General features: G+C 38.3%; 1 protein-coding gene across 1 annotated transcript; it reads right to left on the bottom strand.

Annotated features, from left to right (window-relative positions):
• Window positions 1-11,072: 11,072 nt before the first annotated feature.
• On the bottom strand, window positions 11,073-15,561 carry LOC116422220 (translation initiation factor IF-2-like). The gene has a single exon (XM_031957968.1). The coding sequence runs from the start codon at window positions 15,026-15,028 to the stop codon at window positions 13,676-13,678; it is 1,353 nt and encodes a 450-aa protein (XP_031813828.1). The 5' UTR covers window positions 15,029-15,561; the 3' UTR covers window positions 11,073-13,675.
• Window positions 15,562-19,103: the final 3,542 nt, after the last annotated feature.

Raw genomic sequence — 19,103 nt, 5'->3', positions numbered from 1 at the left:
ATTCCTTCAAAGCAAGGACTATCTAATTTTTAAAATTTGTTTTCTCACCCCCTTTACCAAGATTTAGCCTAGTGTTCTGCACACAGTTAGTGCTTAATAAATAGTCATTCATTCATTCATTCATCTAGTACTCAACCTATTGAATTTCAGTTTGCAAGACAGATTCTGTCCAGTTATCAACTGTGATATGGACAAGTAGAGATCTTTCAGAATCATTCTTTTTATATGTCTGATATACCACTTGCATAGTTCACAGCTTTGTCATTATCAGCACCTCTTTGTTTCATGGTCTTAGTCTCACTTTGATTCCCAAGTATAAAGTTGGAATATCCAGAGAATCTGTAACCTAGTAGACTCTGAGGGCCTGAGTGCAGTTCACTATTCTACCACTTATTACTTTTTTGATCCAGTACGAATTACTAAATCTTTTTTAATCCCAGGTTCCTCATCTGTAAAAATTACCTGGTAAGATTCAATGACCTCTGTAAAGTTCTTTCCTACTTTGATCCTATGCACCAGGGATGATCTCTCTCTTTATCTTTTACCTTTGGAAAAATCTCATTTACCTTTGAATGGGGGTGGGGGTGGGGGTGGAACTATAAAGAATCTCTTAACTCCTTTCTCTCCTTCTCTTCCATTCAATCCACCCCCTAATCCAAAAAGTATGAAAGATTAGGAAAGGAATTTAAGAACTAAAAGGGAATGAAAATGAAGTCCTTTTTACTTGCTGGCCAGCAGGGAGCGTTCTACAGCAACATCTACTCAGATCTGTCCTTTGCTCTTTGTATCACAGGCTATCCACTGGAATTTGCATTTCTACAATATTACTTCTCCTTTAAGAACATCCTAAATCTATCTATCTATCTATCTATCTATCTATCTATCTATCTATCTATCTATCTATCCATCCATCCATCTATCTATCTGTCTGTCTATTTATCCATCCATCCATATAAATATGAATATATACATAAACACATATATAAAATCTCTTGTTTTTTGAAAACTTAGTAGTTAATGAAAGCACTATCTTCTCCTCTTGGAAATGTTTTAATACCATAGAGCAAAGCAATCATGGAATATTATTAGGTTCATCAACATTTATATCAATAAATAGATATAAAATTTATTGTTAACAATAATACACAAATTTCTAGTAAAATACACCACTTTGGTTATTGTAAATTACACTATGAAGCACATTGATTTCTCCCCTGATTATCAAATCAACTTTTGTTAGACTAGACTTGTCATATCACGGGAAGGTTTCTGAAATCCAAAAAGAGCTCAATTTAATTGGCCAATAGGATCACATCCATTGTAAAGTGCCAGCACTACCATGAGGTTTTCATTCTTTTCTGTGTCATGGATCTCTCTGACTCCTAGGTGAAGCCTGTAAACTTCTTAGTATCATGTTTTAAATGCATATGATAAACTACAAAGGATTTCAAAGGAATTTAATTACATTAAATGCAATTATCAGAATACTGTAAAACAAACTCAGGGACCTTAGGTTAGTAATCCCTGTGCTGGATTAATTTGTATGATGGTTATAATAATCTGAGTTCTCTCAGAGAAATGTCATCTCAAACTTCACATGGCATATACTTCAGTCCTCAGAAAAATAATAATTTTAGTTACATATAGAAACCAGGGATTAAAAAGGCTAATGAGTGTTGCCTGGATTTATAGTGAGATCATAGATGTGAAATGGGGCATCTGTATTGCCCAGACATACTGAGAAAGAGGAGAAAAGAAGATTTTTTTCTAGGCTCAAAGAGCAGAAGTTGGATAGAATGGCCAATTTGACAAATTATAGAGGAAATTGCTGTAAAATTAAAAAGAGCTGGGTGGGAATAGGAAGAATGTTTTGTGGAAAGCATTTGTGAAATGGAGGGAAAATGCTGAGAGTAGACAGATAGAGACAGAGATCAGGGGGACAGAAAGCAAGAAGTAGAAAGATACAGAGAGAAAGACAGAAAGAGACAGAGACAAACAGACAGACACAAAGAGACAGGCACAGACCTACAGAGAAAGAGAGACACAGATCTAGACTCCAGTCTTTCCTCTGACACAGACTGATTGTGGTAAATAATTTCTCTTGAGTCTCAAGTTACAGAACAGTGAGTGGCAGGACTACATTGATAAAGGGAATTTCCATATCAGGACTTCTTTATGCCAACAGAATTCCAAATTCAGACTCCAGAAACCACTTCTCCTTAATAGTGATACTAATAAAGTTTAGCAATAGCTTCATAGTACATTCCTAAGTTCTGTTAGCATTAACAATAATGTTTAAATGTTGATTTGCATGTTAATTTGAACAATTTTGCTATGCAGCATAAATATTGTCTTCCATGTTTTGCAGATGATGAGATTAACACTTTGGAAAGATAATTCACTCAGTGATCACACCTGGCAAAGCTAGGATTCTAAATTCATCTCTTTTGACAAGTGTCTTTCCTTTCAGATTTGAACCAAGGTTTCCTCATGAGAAGAGTTCAACACATTTATCTCAATTTCCCCTGCCAGTTAGAGGGATGCCTCATGGGCTAAAGAAGAGAAAGGAAAGTCAAGGCAGTGTTTGGGCCTGAATGGGAGGTCATATTTAGAAAAACAACATTATTGATATTATTAGCTGGTGAAAGAACAGCTAGGCAAGCAGGTTTCTTTGCAACAGTTGAACTGCATTCAATTATTCTCTCAAAAGACAAGTATTTATGTAGAACATTGTAGATTCTCATCCAGCACTGAATTTTAGATAGCAATCTTGCTGCTTCTTCAGAGATGTTCTTAGATTTGAAGTAGGCAAAAGGCAGAATGCAGAATCCAATCCTATTCTTAATCAGAGGGAGAAACTGGGTCAGTATTCAATGGAACTTCAATGATGATTTGCTTTTTTTTTTTGGATGAACTAGAAATTGGAATCCTTGCCGATTCAAACTTAGCAGAAAGGAGTAGCAATGGTCAACAAACAAATATTTATTCAATACTTACCCTGTGTTGAGCACTGACAAGTACTGGGGATTCAAAGAAAGGCAAAAAACAGGATCAGCAAACACAGGGTTGTGATTCGATTAAAAAAAAAAGCTTTGGTGGGAAAAAAAATGGAAAAATCAGAAAGAAACACCTTCAAGTGGTAGTTACACAGGGCGGATAGAATAAATGAGAAAACTGAAAGAGAAAACAAGTGGAATAGAAAGCAAGTTGGGATCAGGAGTAGATAAGGAAGACAACAACAAGGGAACAGAACAAATGGAATGTCATACACACACAAATACCATTTTTAGACACAGATATTTTCTATGCCAGAAAAAATCCCCCTTCTTCCTGGTATATAGATCTGCATTGATGGTGACATTTAAGTCTATTTGCAAGTTGCATATAGATTTGCAATTATGTTTTTAAATAAAATTCAAATCCAATGGTGGGCAGTAACACAATGATTTTCAAAGTTTTCTCTGGTTCCACAAGTTTCTGATGCAACTTCTCAAAAGGGTGAATGAAAATTAGCCTCACACAAGTAACATAAAGAGAGAAAAAGTAATTATTGGAAATGTGCTGCAGTAGCTGCAGCAACCCCATTCCTCTCATATAGCTACATAATGATGAATATACCCCCATGGTTCAATCTTTGGGTATTCAGTCACTGGGGTGTGCCTCTCTTTGTGACTCTTGTCTGGCTGAGAAGACTACTCCTGGATTGACAAATTTCTGCCATTTTAAAAGAATCTGTGGACCCAGACTATAGGATGTTCCTTGCCAAAGAAGATTATCCTTAAAATATCCAAATTAAAAAGCCTCATGCCCAAATCTAAATATTTTGTTATATCATTTTTCACTCATGTCTTCATGACCTCATTTATGGTTTTCTTAGAAAAGATACTGAGTGGAATTGCAAACCATTATTTCTCCAGCTCACTTTACAGACAAGGAAATTGAGACATACAAGACATAAATGACTTGCCTCTTTCACATAGCTGAAAAACATCTGAGGGTGGCTTTGAACTCAGGAAGAAGAGCCTTTCCAATTCCTGGCCCAGCACTCTATCACTCTACTACCTGGCTACCTCTAGTCTCTGGTGAAAGGAAATGCTCCTCTTACAGATATTTGGTGTCCAGAAATGCAAAAAACAGAAGGATAAAATCTTAGCAAAATCTTCGTATTCAGGCTTTTTTGGTGTTTTTTTTTTTTTTTTTTTTTTAAATTAGCCACCCTTGAATTAAAGCTATAACAGAGTAAAAATTCTGATGTTTTGTCTTCCTTTGCCATTACTCCGAGGTTCCTCAGCATCTTTTTTGCACAGACAGTATGTATTGGAGGCAACACTTAAATCTAGAACGTACAGGCTAAAGCTAGCCTGTGCAGTGCTTTAGGAAATTAATTCAAGAGGACCTTTCCTTCTTGTAAATAGCCATTTCCCACCTCCAACATCAGGTTTGGGTTTTTTTGGGGGGGAGGGGGATTGCTGTTTTTTTTTTTTTAATGTAGTTAAATTTTTTGTCTTTGAGAAATCATTCATTTCTCTGTTTTTTTTTTTTTCTGTGAATATACTAGATTATCTTCAAGATCTCTTCCATTCTTTAAGATCCATTTGATCCTTCTGTAATATTTTCAAGTGGATATCTACTTAGAGGAGTATCAAATCTTGGTTGTGTTAAACAAGGGTTATCTTTGGATCAATCAACTAATATGGATTAATCATGCCCACTATGCATATAGTATTCTGTTTCTATCTAATGGGAGGTAATTTTTAAGTGTTAAAGAGAGAAGAGGATGGATAAGGTACTGGAAAATGTATTAATGATGAAGTAGACAAGAGATGAGCAAAGAACTCTAGCCTCTCCAAGTGGAAAATCAAGGACCATTTGTTCTTCTCTGCTGATCTTGAAGAATGACAACATTGAAATTCAATGAGGCAAATTCCTTAAAGTGCTTGCTAAACACAAGTCTAACTAAAACATGTCAGATGACACACCTTCTGCCTTTGGCCTGAAAGGGAAATCACTAGAAATAGACAAAAATTGTGTAAAACTGGGTGGGTTCTTAGTTTTGAGGGCTGTGTACTGGATTTCACAGGGATTAAAATTGAAAAGGACAGATTTGCTGATGCTGTTGATTATAAAGTATCTGATTCTTTAAACATTGCCTCAGTCTCTCGTTTCTATGCAACTAGAGCTCTGTGTGTGTGTGTGTGTGTGTGTGTGTGTGTGTTTGTGTGTATGTGTGTGTGTGAGAGAGAGAGAGAGAGATAAAATAGTGACTGTCACCCATTTGATTGCATTTCTTGATGGAAGAAGAAAAGAGAAACCTCTCAATTGCTCTCTGTCTCTCTATATACATATGTGTGTATACACATGTTTCCATGCTACATATATGTGTGTATATTATCCCTACATATGTATATATGTGCATATTTTGTCATCACTAATTTTTAAATGGAGAGAAAGTAAAAACAAAGGTATTGATTAAGATTATTCATGGAAATAGGAGAGTGACTCAAAACACATTTTAACCCAAAGCTCCTCTAAAGATTTAATAACAAGTTAGAAGAAATATTATCCTCATGATAACTAAACTTTATGGAGAAAATAACTTTCAAATACAAATAACAGAAAGTTGTAAATGATGGATGAGGAGAAATTAAGTCCATTTTGACACATTCAATTTGATTTAGGTTAAGTGGCCTGCTTTCCCAAAAAGCATTATCAGACTTCCCTCTTAAGAAACTGAGCTTTAAAAGATTAGAATTCAAGGGAAAAGTTACATGGTTTTATAAGACAGGGGCTAAAAATTATGATTTTATTGGAATAAGGAATTCCAGGATGAGAAAATTCCCTCTTCAGTTTTCTAAGTCTTCAACTTAGTTAGTCTTAGTTGCCTAGAACACTGAGAAGTTAATGACTTGATGAGGAATAACTTGATGAGGAATACACAGCTACTATATGTCAGAGGCAGTTCCAGTTTTTCAACATTCAAGAGTAGCTTTCTAACCCCTCTTTCATTCTTTTTGATTTACAAGATACAGTGTTAAAAAAAAAAAAAAAAAAAAACACAACTTTTGAGTATGACAAATCTCCTTTTGTTTGAAACAAGATAATTTATATAAAGCACTTTGCCACCTTTAAGACATTATGTATATGTCAGTTTATTTTTCTTATTATTACCTATTTATCCAAGTTTCAGCTCCCTTTTTTTCTGTTTTTTTTTTCTTCCAGATTTAGCCTTCTTAGGGGAAAAAAAAAAAGGCAGGAATTCATTTGTGGAGCAAAGTAAACATCTATGACTTAAAGGAAAGGCAGTCTAGTAGAATAGGTGGAGCTCAGACTCTGAAATCAGATAAACTGCATTTAAATGCCCAATCGAATCACTTAAATGCAAATCACTACACTTTTCTGGAAGTCTGTTTTCCCTGTCTAGATTTTTCTAAAAATCAGATCAAGTGACACCTCCTATATGAGGCCTTTCATGATTGCTCCCATGTATTAGTGACTCCCTTGTATTTATTTTCTATCTATTTATATGTGTGCATGTATACATATATAGATGTATATGTGTATGTAGAGTTGTATGTGTGTATAGAAGTATATATAATCTATATCTACATAGATGTATGTATAAATTCCTACAGAATGTGGGTTCCTTGGAAGCAGAAATGATTTCACTTTGTCTTTTTGCCATTAGTACTTAGTACATAATAGGAATTTGAGAAATAATTATTGATTTATTGAATGATTGATAAAATGATTAGACAAAAACTCTAAGGTTCAATTCAAGGAATATTAATTTGGGGTTCATGGATTCAGAAGAGCTCCATTTTTAGATTTTTGAGGTGTTAATAAACTTGGGTGGGGGAAAATTTACATCTTTATTCTAAAATTACAATCATCTTCAATTATTTTAAAAAATCATTTTTATGATTTTTGGAGACCATTGGTTTCACTAGTTTGGGTTAGAACTCTTATAATGTCTATGAGTCTAGGAGAAAGAAAATTTTGCGACCTAGTTTAATGCTTTTCTATCTATTTTTCTAAGCGGGTTAGGGTGATTGGCAAGTGAGTTAGCCCCTTTCCCATGTGAAGGACCTCTGAGAATCTAGGGATAAATTGGACCCATGACAGAGGATGTACAGTGTTGGGATCTCTCCTCAGTCCCTATATTTCCAAGCCACTAAATTCTGGAGTCCTAGTTTAGGGATAATTGTTTTTATAGATTGCTTCCTGATTTGGGGCTATGAAGAATTCTCTCTTCTTTCCCCTTCCACTCTTCTCCCCTTCTCACTTTCATCATCCTGTTTACCTTGCAATACCTGCAAAATAAAGGCACACTTCTGAGTTCATTAAGAAGATAGTAAAGACCTTAGAAAGCAATCAGCGGTGTTCATTTCCATGCTAATGAAATCCTCCATGGATTTCTAGCAGACACCACTGAGTGTAAATCTATTTATACCTAGAACAAATAGAATGTAATTAATTACTAAGGCAGGGTTTGGAAAGGGGGGGGGGGGTTTAAAAAGAATTTAATACCTTCCATGGAAACCACAAATTTTAAATACCTTAACTAATTATATTGTAAAATGTATATATATGCAAACACATTCATGTTAAAGAGTTACCTGTGAGATAGGTCATATCATTGAATGTCTTGTCATAGGGATAAATAAGGCATCTAGAAACCACTTATTTGGGCAGGGATCATTTAAGCACTAAATTAGCTTTTTTTAAGGATCATAGATATACAGGTGGAAGGGATGACTTAAACTTGGATTCCCTGATTCAAACTCAAAATACTTTGATTTTACCACAAAGAGAAAGGGGGGTGGGGGGTGGGAGAGATGTTAATCAGACAAGACATTAAGAATGAAGTACCCAAGCAACCATTTCTCAAAGAAATAGTTCTTGACTCATTTCTCACAATTATGTGCACTGTTTTTAATTAGAAGACAAAACAATGTCTTTTTATTACAATGTTTACTCAAATGTTTAATACTATTGAGATATTAGGTTTTCATTTAGTCATACTGTGCCAATTAAAATAAATGGAAGCAAACAAACCCAGAATTCTCACTGTGTCATCCCTCAATCAGTCTCTTAAGAAAGCTTATCAGGTTCTGTAAGAATTAGGAGACACTGCAAGGGTCACCACTGAATGAAAAGGAATAAACCTTTGGTCTGGAAAATGTTTAAGGCTGACTTTAGAGGAAGTGATGTCCTATGCAGAGTTCACTAAAAACTAGAAATTCACATATTCTTCATTTCCTCAGTAGAAACTTTGCCTTGGTCTCTGTGTGGTAGTGGTGGTAGTGATTGATTCAGCTCAAAGTCACTAGGATCTTACATTATGGGATCTGTCTCTAGATTTTCCATCACTTAAATTTTACTCAACATTATTTTATAATATATACTCATATTTGTGAATATAAACTACAGTTATTTATACTTCACATGAAATGGAAAATACTCATTGTGGCCAGAAAGCAAAAAGATATATTTATTAAGAAAGCACATGCTGATGAATAGAATTTTTGTACTCATAGCTGTTGAAACCAAAAAGGGTTCTTTTTCCCTCCCTTTTTCTAGGGAAATCAAATGCTGCCTTTTTTTTTTTTTTTTTTTTTTGGCAGCTTGCTTGCAAATTTCATGAAACAGGACAGTTGAAATTTGAAAAAATGATGGGACAGAATGCTTTCTAAATGATTTCCTCTCTCACATTTCCTATCACTTCCTCTCCTTTGCTCTCCATCATCTGTTTCAACCTGCACTTCCAAAATCTATAGCACTTCCCTCCTTTACTCACACCTCAACAAAAGATGATCAAACTTTATTTGCAATTACAACTAGGTTCTAAAAGATTTGTGGACATCCACCACTCTGCTGTTTGGAATATTCTTGATATTTGAACTATTAATTTTTTTGAGGCTGAAATGATTTTTAATAAGGTAGTACTTGAAATAATAGGTGGGTTCAGGAAGATCTGAATTCAAATTCAACCTCAGAAACTTTCTAGCTGTGTGATTCACTTAACATCTGTTTTCCACTGGAGAAGGAAATGGCAAAGCTCTCCAGTATCTTTGCCAAGAAAACCCTAAGGACAGAGGTCTTTAAGATCACAAAGAATTGGACAAGATTAAACAACAACAACATAGAAATAAATTAGTTTCTCCTTGGATCATTTAAGTAATAATAAGGAACAGGAAAATGTTTGTAATTCAAACATCACTGTGATCAAGCGATGTGATCTTTAGATATCCATATGTTTCTTAGATGGAAAAAAATGATTAATTAATATAACATCAGAAAGATGCACAAGTATTTTAGACCCAAACTTAAAATTGACTTTAGGGCTACTTCATTATATGTGTCTCTTGGAAACAAAACATATATCATTTTTAAAAAATCCAAATTTAAAAAAAAATCCTTGGCTTCAAAGACAAACTATTAATGCATGTTCAGCAGAGGATATATTGCTATGTCAACTGATATATGAACTGAACTGTCTTTAGAGGATATAGGAAATTTAAAATGTAAATATCCACTAAGTGAATGAAATGATTTAGAAGAGATGAATAGGAACCAAGTGTTAGAAGCATTTGTTCATGTAAAACTGATTTCTAAAGTACCTTGCAAACTGTAAGTCCATCTTTCCATGAATTATGAAATTAATAGTGCAATGCAAACGGTGTCATCATTAGATAATGAAGTGGAAATGTCAGTGATTGATAGATGAAACATAATGAAATGTCTTAACAAAAATGTTGGTATATGTCCAGAAATGCTCTATGTGAAACAGATCAACAAGTACTATATTAAATAGGGGTGTCAAATCCAGTGGTGCTTAAAAACAAGGAGCTGGAATTATTACCTTTTTGAAATTCCTTTGTCTGAAATGAAGAAACGAAAAGGTCCTTTTTTCTTTCTAGTGGCTCCTGTCTTTTTATGTAATACAATAATAATACCTTTGATTTTTATGGTAATTCATTAAAAAAAAACTCAAATGGTTTTCCATGGTTTTTTCCATAGAGGGTATTAAACCTCAACCCTTTTGAGGTAGGGACAAGCTAGTACTTATTTTCTTCATTTTAAAAATGAGGAAATTGAGGCGGAGAGTGTTTAAATTGCTTGCTCAAGGTCACAAGATTAGATAGTGGAAACAGAGTCAGAACAAAAAAGTCAACTAAAATCTAGGCAAATGATCTTTCCTATAGTTATATCAACTTCCTATATGGCGGGTGTGCTAAATATAGCTTGGTGATTTTTGTTCAGGCAAAGCCTAGATTGATTCAGTTACATACTGCTATCACTAACTTGAAACCTCTGATTACTGGCCATTTCCAAAGTCACAAGAAAATTTGGGGTTATCGAGAGAGTGTGAATCTAAACTTGTTTTCAGGGACTTGTTGAAAGTGCTGACTCAATTGCTATAAAGGGACCCAAAGATTTTTCTTGAAGATTTTTTTCAGGTAGATTCTTTTTCCAAAAGAAAGAAAGAAAATCAATTCACTTGGAATCCTCCACATGATTCATTCCTTAAATAACTGTTTATTGAGTTGCTACTATGGGCAAGGCACTGTATTAGACAATGGGTCACTGGTAAGTGATAGTTCAGTGACAACCTAAGTCATAATGGCCTCACAGGGCTTTAAAATTAATCAGCATATATTACAACAGTCTTCTGACCAGAAGGATCCCCAAAGTATCATAGAACCAGCAGAAAATAAAAATGAATGTTCCTCATCACATTATCCTGCTTTTGAAGGGTAAGTAGAGATTAATATCTCACTAATCAAACAAGGATAGCTAAATCCAATGCCTTCTAAAATGTGGACGATGCTAATTTCTTGAATTTGGACATTTAATCTTATTAAAGATTTGCACTATAATGTTCCACTACAAGAAATAGATGAGCCCGAAAGAAGACAAATATTGCTAAACTAATGTAGAGCCATTTTAAAGCTTAATTGGAACATATATGTATAACATTTTTGAAATATCCTATTTTAGCCTCATTAGCGTGTCTTCTGTCTCACAAGAATCAAGCTTGATGAAGAACCAGGAGGTCAGTCTCAGAGTAACTTTTGATAAACCTCCAGGTTGTTAGTTTAAAAAAGTGGGATAACTAGTGTAAACTTTTCCAGTGTGTTTACATACACATATGTTTTCACATATGCATAGAATACATAAAAGTAAATTTAGGTATAGACGAAATGAATAAATAAACAGATATAAATGCACCCAAAATCTGAGCAATAATGGTACATGTATAAATAAATAAAAGAACAAAATGTAAATAAATACAGAGGTGTTCTCACATCATTTTATGGTATGGACAATGCAAAAAAAAAAAGTCTATGAAATTTAGGCTTCTAAGTAGCATTTAGAAATAACAAAGTACTAGGGATAAACAGACCTCACATGATTGTATTTAAGATACTGAATTTAAGGATGGTAAATGAGTAAGCTGTACTTCAATCTAAGAATTAGAACCAAACTGTTTTTCAATTTTCTTCCTAAGAATTAGAAGGAAATTCTATGAAATGTCCATGATAACATTTTCCTTTTTGATAACATATGACATACTAGATTAGAAAATGGTTGTGGACTTTGGGGGATACATAAGTCCCATACAAAGAGCTTTGAGCAACATTTCCAACAAATAGGTTTCATTAAAATGAATCTTTGTATAAATATAGTTTATAGGGTGTTGATTATCTGGACAATGCACACATCCTGTCATTAAATACATTTGTATTCTGTCTTCAATTGCTGTCCTGTCCCTTTTACATTGTCATTATATTATTGCATCCTTATGATAAATGTCAATGTTCAAAAGTCTGTTAATAGAATACTGGTCAGGATATCATGCAGACAGGGCTTGCATAAATACATAAAGAATAACATACTACCATCTGTAGCTTCTGATTGTTAAGCATTAAAACCCATCTCATTCCAAAATACTGAAACACGGAATAATCTTTTCCTACATAATGTATTATAATGAGTAATTGTTTCTTCATTTTTGTTTCTTTTTCTTTTTTCAGGTTTCAAAGTACCTCAGCTGCTCCCTCCCCCTATACACTAGGAATTAATCTTAGTAAGTTGTCATAAAATCAGGAATACTTGCAAACCTTTTTGCCCTCTTATTCTCTCTATATATGAAGTTTATCCTTAATTACATCAAAACTATCCAAAAATCAAACCCAAAATAATGTTCTAAATACTGTTCTTGCTGAGAAATTTATAAACCAGACTCTTGATAATTAAGAGGGAAAATTGTCATAACAATGGAAAATAGTACCATTTGAATATTGGTACTGTGCAAGTTTCTACTTTTATTAAATATTTGAATCAATTATTATGATCTGGTAGTCTATTTCCCAATTGACTAAATTTCTGTCTCTTTTTTTGCCCCCCAAATATTGATTTGGTTAATTTAAGACTATGGGAAATTAAGAGGAATCTCATTACTTATTCATCCACTTTTGAGAAACTTAGTACACAAAGCAATTTTTCTATTAATATCTTTAAGACAATTGTTTAAAATTTTAAATAGGAAAAGTGAATGGGGATTGTATGGAACACTAATCACACTCTGTTTTTATGTCTGATTATCTTCCAGGTTGGAGCAAAAGTAAGTTGCTGTGTTCCAGTGTAACGAGTACTTTTAGGCTTCTTAAGTCCACTTACCGTAGCTGAACTAATTGTGCCCACATAAGTAACATCAACACTAATTACCCGTGTAGTCGTGGACTTCAGCACTACACTACTCTCCAGAAGAGACTGAGTTACCAGTGGAGAAACGTAGTTTGCTCTGAGTGGCCACTAGGTGCATAGGTTTCCTTTTTTAGACCATCCTAGGTGCGCGCGCGCACTGCCCACCTACCCAATTACTGCGCCTGGTCCGAGCCCCAGAAGATTACCTGGCTCAGCTAAAATCTCATTTCTCACATCCCAGGGCTTTACGAATCATATATTCTGCGTACACGCTCACATTCCAGTAGGACCAGGAGCTGAGAGGTCTAACCCTCACCTTTTGGTTTTTCCCCCTGGCCTTTATCCTCACTCACGTCCTCCATTTCTTCCATTGTAAGCACTATCACTCTTGCCCGCCCATCCATCCATAAAGTTACAGAAGCTGGAAAAAATGGCCCCGAAGGGCGTCACTTCCCTTCCCACTTTCTAACTCCTCTGATACCGGAGAGGAAGTGAGGAAGGACTTGGTGCGTGCACGTGTGTGTGTGTGTGTGTGTGTGTGTGTGTGTGTGTGTGTGTGTGTTTAGGTGACAGTGAACGCTTGTACGCCTGAGTTCCTTTTTACACAGTCTAAGGGCGAATTTCCCCAAAGCATCCTTGATTTCTGTCATTCTGTTCTTCATTCTCTATCAAGTTCCCATTCAAAAAGACTGTAGGGTAGGAAGGGGCACCCGGAGTAGAAGTGGTGTAAATAACACCAGCCGGGCTGAGGATGGTAAATAGAAGGGGAGGGGGCATGCATGCCAGCACTGCCCACCCTGACAGTGGACTTACTTCAGAAGAGATGGAAAGGTGAAGGAGGTGACAAGAGGAGGTGGGAAGCCAGGTTTCTTCTGAACCTTTGGGGGACGGCTGGGAGGGGTGGGGAGGGGTTTCCAGACCCTCAGAGGACTATTCCGAGGGGTAGAAGAAGCGAGCTGGTTAGTTACGTGTTGTTCCTCCGGCTACCAGCAGTGGCCGCAGCCCGGCCCCGGGGGACAGCGCCTCCTCCTCCTCCTCCTCCTCCTCCTCCTCCTCCTCCCCCCCCAGCTCCACCGCTGCCCCCGCCCCCAGCAGTGGCGGCTGCCGCCGAGCCCCCGGCCGCCCCTTCGGGCCGGTACTTGAGCCAGCAGATGACCCAGGTGACCACGACAGAGAACAAGGCCAGGATGCTGGCCACCGAGAGGCAGATGGGCCCCACGGGCGACGGCGACGGCGAGCCTCCTGGTGTGGTGCCAGGGGCTGTCCCGGGCACGCCACCCCCGCCTCCACCCCCGCCGTAGTGGTTCACGAAGATGAGGCCGGTGAAGAGCAGCACCACCATGGAAAGGAAGGAGAAGACCACGCACACGCAGCCCGCCGTCAGCGCTGCCCGCTTGCAGTTCTGGCAGCTCTCGTATCCGCCTCCTCCCGCGGGCCCGGCGGAGGAGCCGAGGCCGCCGCGGCCGAGGGGCACCGGGGCCTGGGCCGGGGCCGGAACGGACGCTGGAGCCGCGGCCGCCCCGCCGGCCGGCTCCTCCCGCTGCCCGAGCGGTGGGGGCGGGTGGGAATGGGCGTGGTGGTGATGGTGATGGTGGGCGTGAGGGGGGCCGTGCGCGGTGTGGTGCGGTTGGGAGCCCCCGGCGCGCCGGGGTGGGGGCAGCGGCAGCGGCAGTGGCAGCGGCAGCGGGGGGAGGCTGTCCTGGGGGAGCGGATCCTGCGCAGCGCGCAGGTAGAGCGGAAAGGCCTCGGAGAACTTAGTGTTGTTGGGCAAGCTGTGCACGCGACTGTCTGGCAGGGCCGTGCGGTGGCGGCACACCGGGCAGGCAATACCCCCGAGGCCCGAAGAGCTAGGACCGGGGCTGGCGGGCCCAGCCCCGGCTTCGGCAGCTGCCGCTGGCCCCGGGCGCCAGGGCGGAGGGGCCGGGGGTGGCCGCTGCTGCTGCTGCTGCTGCTCGCGCTCCTGCTGGGCAGCCCCGCGGATTTGCAGCTGGCTCAGGCACTCCTGGCAGAAGGTGTGCAGGCATTCCAGAAGCTTGGGGGCCCGCCGGTCCAAGTCGAAGTAGTTGTAGCAGATCTTGCACTCGTAGTCCTCATCCTGGGGGTTCACAGCCGCCGCTGTCCCTTGTCCCCCTCTTTTTCCTCCTCTTTCTTCTCCATCTCTCTCTCCCTCCGCTACCGCCGCCGCCGCCCCTGCTGCAGGATTGTTGCTGCTATTGCTACTACTGCTGCTACTGCTGCTGCTGCTGCCGCTCCCGTGCCTCCCATTGCCGCCTCTGCTGCTGCTGCTGCTGGCCGTCGTCGTCGCCAATTCTGCCATAGCATGATCTTCTCATCTGGGGGGAAGGTGAGAGATCCTTCCTCCCCCTTCTCTTGGTTTCTCCAGCACCGCCGGCTGATGTACCTCCTGGTACAGAAAAGATTCTAACCTCCCCCCCCCCCCTTAAAAAAAAAAAAAAAAACTCTCCCTTTGACTGCTGTCGCCTCTCTGTGGATGCACTGCTGAGATGGGGGGGGGGGAAGAGGAGGAGATCTGTACCTTTTCGCCGTACCCCCTTTCCTTTCGTGACCCCTCCTTCTTAATGCATCTCTCACTCGGGTTGTTAGAGGTTGTTTGGGTTTTGTTTGGGGAGCTGTGGAGTGCGGGAGGAGCAAGATCTCCAGTGGCACAGGGGATGGGGGCTACCTATTTTCCGCTCTGGCACACCCTCCCCAGTTTCGCCAACCTGCTTCTGCTTTTTCTTCTTCCTTCTTTATCCCAATCAGTCTAGGAATCGCCCCTTGACGCTTCCTCTTCCCACCCCAGCGGGAGCTGGCCGCCAGTGATGTAATGCAGGACTCAGGCTCGAGCTAGGGAGAGATAGAGGCAGCAGCAGCTCCAGCCGCCTCTCCTTTACTTCGTGAAAATCTGTGATCTCATTTCTGTGTTCAAGGGCGAAAGCCAGTGATCACAAGGCAAGTTAGCCTTTATATTTTAATTAGGTGAGCCAAGACCGAGCTCTTCAGCTTGCCAAATCTCTCCTTTCTCACAGACTGAGTGCAGAATGAGAATATTCAAACCTTATTTTAAGTAAATGTTGGTATTCTGCAGAATCTATTTTTAGGCTTCAATAGCTTCTTCAGATTTAAGACACTCATGGGCACACAGATGTGTGTTTTATGGTTTTAAGTGACCACGCCAGAAGTATAGACTGAGGCTATTATTCTTCTAAACTTTTTAATATTTTTTCATGTTGCTCTGTAATGAGAGGCAGAGAAACCTAAATTTGATCACCAAGTTAGGGTGCTGGCCGTTGCATTTTACCACCCCTCCTCAATTTAAAAATCTGGATTCAACGTTGGTCCATCAGTTGTTCACTTAATTTTCCATTTTTGGACATTTGGGATGTTCTAAAAAGAACATTTCATGTAATTAGTCAGTTTTTTTTGCATTATGTGGGTAGTTGCATTTATTCCTGACCATCCTTCTGAATAATCTGAATAAAATCCTAGAGGAAAGTTTTAGCCAATGAAAGGCAGCCTATCAGGAACAGGAAAAGGAAAAACAAGCAGACTTGAAATCGAGGGCAAGTGGAAGCTAATAGAAGAAACCAGGAAACCAATGAATATATATGGGGCACAAGGAAAAAGAAAAAGGCCCAATAGCTATAGAAAACATTTTGTACATTTTTAAATATTTCTAACTTTTTCTAAAATATTTCTAAAATTTTCTAACCTTTTTCCAATTAACAATCTTGTACATTTTCTTTATTTTATAATGTGAAGAGAAATTGTAGTAGAATATACTTTTAATTAAATTTAATTTTAAAACTTGTCTTCTAGTTTTTATATTATATAACTCATCTTTTGGATTAATGCACCAATAGTTTAAGATGGATTACTCGGTGATGGTGATGTTTTAAATGATGGGGTTTGGGAGTTTGGGACAGTAGAAAAATGATCCTAAGACATCATCTTATAGTTGAGCCTTATAGACACTATATAAAAGCTTATTTCCTTCCCTCTCTTCCTGTATACCCCTGTCTTCTAGCATAGTGCTTAGCACAGAATCAGCATTAAATAAGTCTTTGTTGATTGTCAGTAAATGAACTAAGAGTAAAAAGACAAACTTAACTATAAAAAATGATTCAATTAAACTTCTTCTAAAAGTGACTTCATCTAAAAACTTCAGTTGCTCTAGACCTGGGGTTTCAATGTGAGAGACAGATGAGTATTTTCATTACTGAACAACGACATAGTGTATATCAGGGATATGGTATCCCCAGGAATGTATAGTGTATACCAGGGAATGTATCTCCATTTTGAAGTTGAGGAAAATAAGCCAGACAGTGGCTAAAAATAACTTGCCTAAAGGCCCACAGCTAATAGGTGTCTGAAGCTATATTTGAACTCAGGTTTTCCTGACTCTAGGTTCACCATTCAATCCATTTTGCCACCTAGCTGCCTGTAGCCAAAGACCAAAAAGGAAAAAAAAAAAAAAAACAAAAACACAAATGAAATTCTCTGCCCTCCTGGAGCTTCCTTTCTGTATAACTTCATTACTTAGTGTATTGGTATAGTTGAACTATTCATCACTGAGAGGCCAGCTTTCTGAGGATGACTCTTTCTAAATACTTAGTCTGGGTTTCAGAAATATTTTCTCTTTCATGAGTTTGTGCACAAAGTCTTTCCAGCTGGTTCCATCCTCCCCCAACTTTCTAGAACTTGTATTTAATCAGCATAGCCCTCAAGAACCCAAGGTCACATGCATTTATCATGAGACTTGGACTTTGACCAGAGACCACTTTGTCCTTAAGTACTAGCTAGCATGCATGTCCTTTATACTATCTATCTATACCACAGAACAGTCTCCTCTCAAGAATTCAAGGCAATTCTTCAAACAAAAAATGTTTTGGGCATTTGTTTAGAAATCCAGAAGCTAATTTGCTATATTTAGATAGTTCCCATAGCTTTTCCAAAGAGATTCTATCCAGTGCACAAGGGGATTTTCTATAGATCTCTGGTCATTGTAGAGATACAGGTTAGAAGACTTAGGACATCAGTTATTCCTTGCTTTGGATACATAACTGGCCAACTCTTTCCGAGGATTAAATCCTTGATGGCATTTCTTATGCAGCCTGTGACTTTCCATTGCCTTTTGGGTGAAACTCAGAACTTAATTTTTTGAGGATTGGTGACATTCAGACTGGTTAATAGTGTGGACAGAATGAGACAGCATGGTGTGGTAGATAGACTCCAGGCCTTAGAGTCGGACAAACATGGTTTTGAATTCTGCCTCTGACAACTGCCAGATGACCTTAGACAAATAATTTATCCTCCCCTGGCCTCAGTTTCTTTATCTATAAAATGAAGGGGTTGGACTACCCCAGAACTGTTAAACATAGTAGAAGATGCATGTAGCCCACAAACTCCAAAGTGAATTAAAATTTAATAGGAAAATGCTTAACAAAATATATAAAAATACAATAAAACATAGATAATGACAATATGTGGTTTTAAAAGTCGATATTTCCAACAGGGATTCTTATGTAGTATTTAATGGCTGCTTTTTAAAGTGAGTTTGACAGCATTGGACTAGATCATCTATTTTCAATCTTTCATCCAGTTCTACTGATAGGATTCTATGATGCATAATTGAAAGAGTCCTACAGAATAGGAAGGTTGGACAGTTTGTCATTTGATACACCCATATTGAGAAGTTCACAATTCTAACAAAATATTTTGATAAATAGCAATAGAAACAATGTCTCCCACATGAAAATCACACAAAGCTAATGGGTCATTTTAAAAAGTGTACTAAGGGGACTGCAAACCTGAAACAAAGAATACAATATTTACATGGTGCTCACTCCAACTTTATGGGATACAACAATTTTTAATATTGCAGCAGCAAAAGTGCCTTTGTAGAGTAAAGAAAATAATGGTTAAGAAGTAGCCAAAGTAACATTTTCTGTCATTTTTCTGCAATTAGAAAAAGAACAGGTAAACAGAAATTTTTCTTTAAATCTTAATTTTATAAAAGGATTTATTTCAACAAATGTCAACAGTTATTTCCCCACAGAAAGAATAGAAAAATTATATGAAACTGTAAATTTCTATTATATTTGGTGTCAAATTTTCTTCTTTCCCTATCTCAGTCCCTCCCTCCCTTCCTTCTTTCTTTTTTTCCTTCTTCCCTCCTTCCCCTCTTCCTTCTTTCCTTCCTTCTTTCCTTTCTTCCTTCCTTGCTTCTTTGCTGCTTTCCTTCCTTCCTTCCCTCTCTCCCTCCTTCCCTTTCTCTCTTTCTTTTTTCTTTCTTCCTCCTTACTTTACCCTCTCTTTCTCTTATTTTTTTTAAAAACAGAATATATGGTTAGGTAAACTTAGGACAACTTCATGCCATAGTGGATGAAATG

The sequence above is a fragment of the Sarcophilus harrisii genome, chromosome 3 (genome assembly GCF_902635505.1).
Source record: "Sarcophilus harrisii chromosome 3, mSarHar1.11, whole genome shotgun sequence".
In the NCBI taxonomy this organism is placed as follows: Eukaryota; Metazoa; Chordata; class Mammalia; order Dasyuromorphia; family Dasyuridae; genus Sarcophilus; species Sarcophilus harrisii.
This window is presented reverse-complemented; position numbering and strand designations above follow the sequence as displayed.

Bases quoted from the DNA above. Each gene is read 5' to 3' on its own strand.
- LOC116422220 (XM_031957968.1), bottom strand. From the start codon at position 15,028: ATGGCAGAATTGGCGACGACGACGGCCAGCAGCAGCAGCAGCAGAGGC.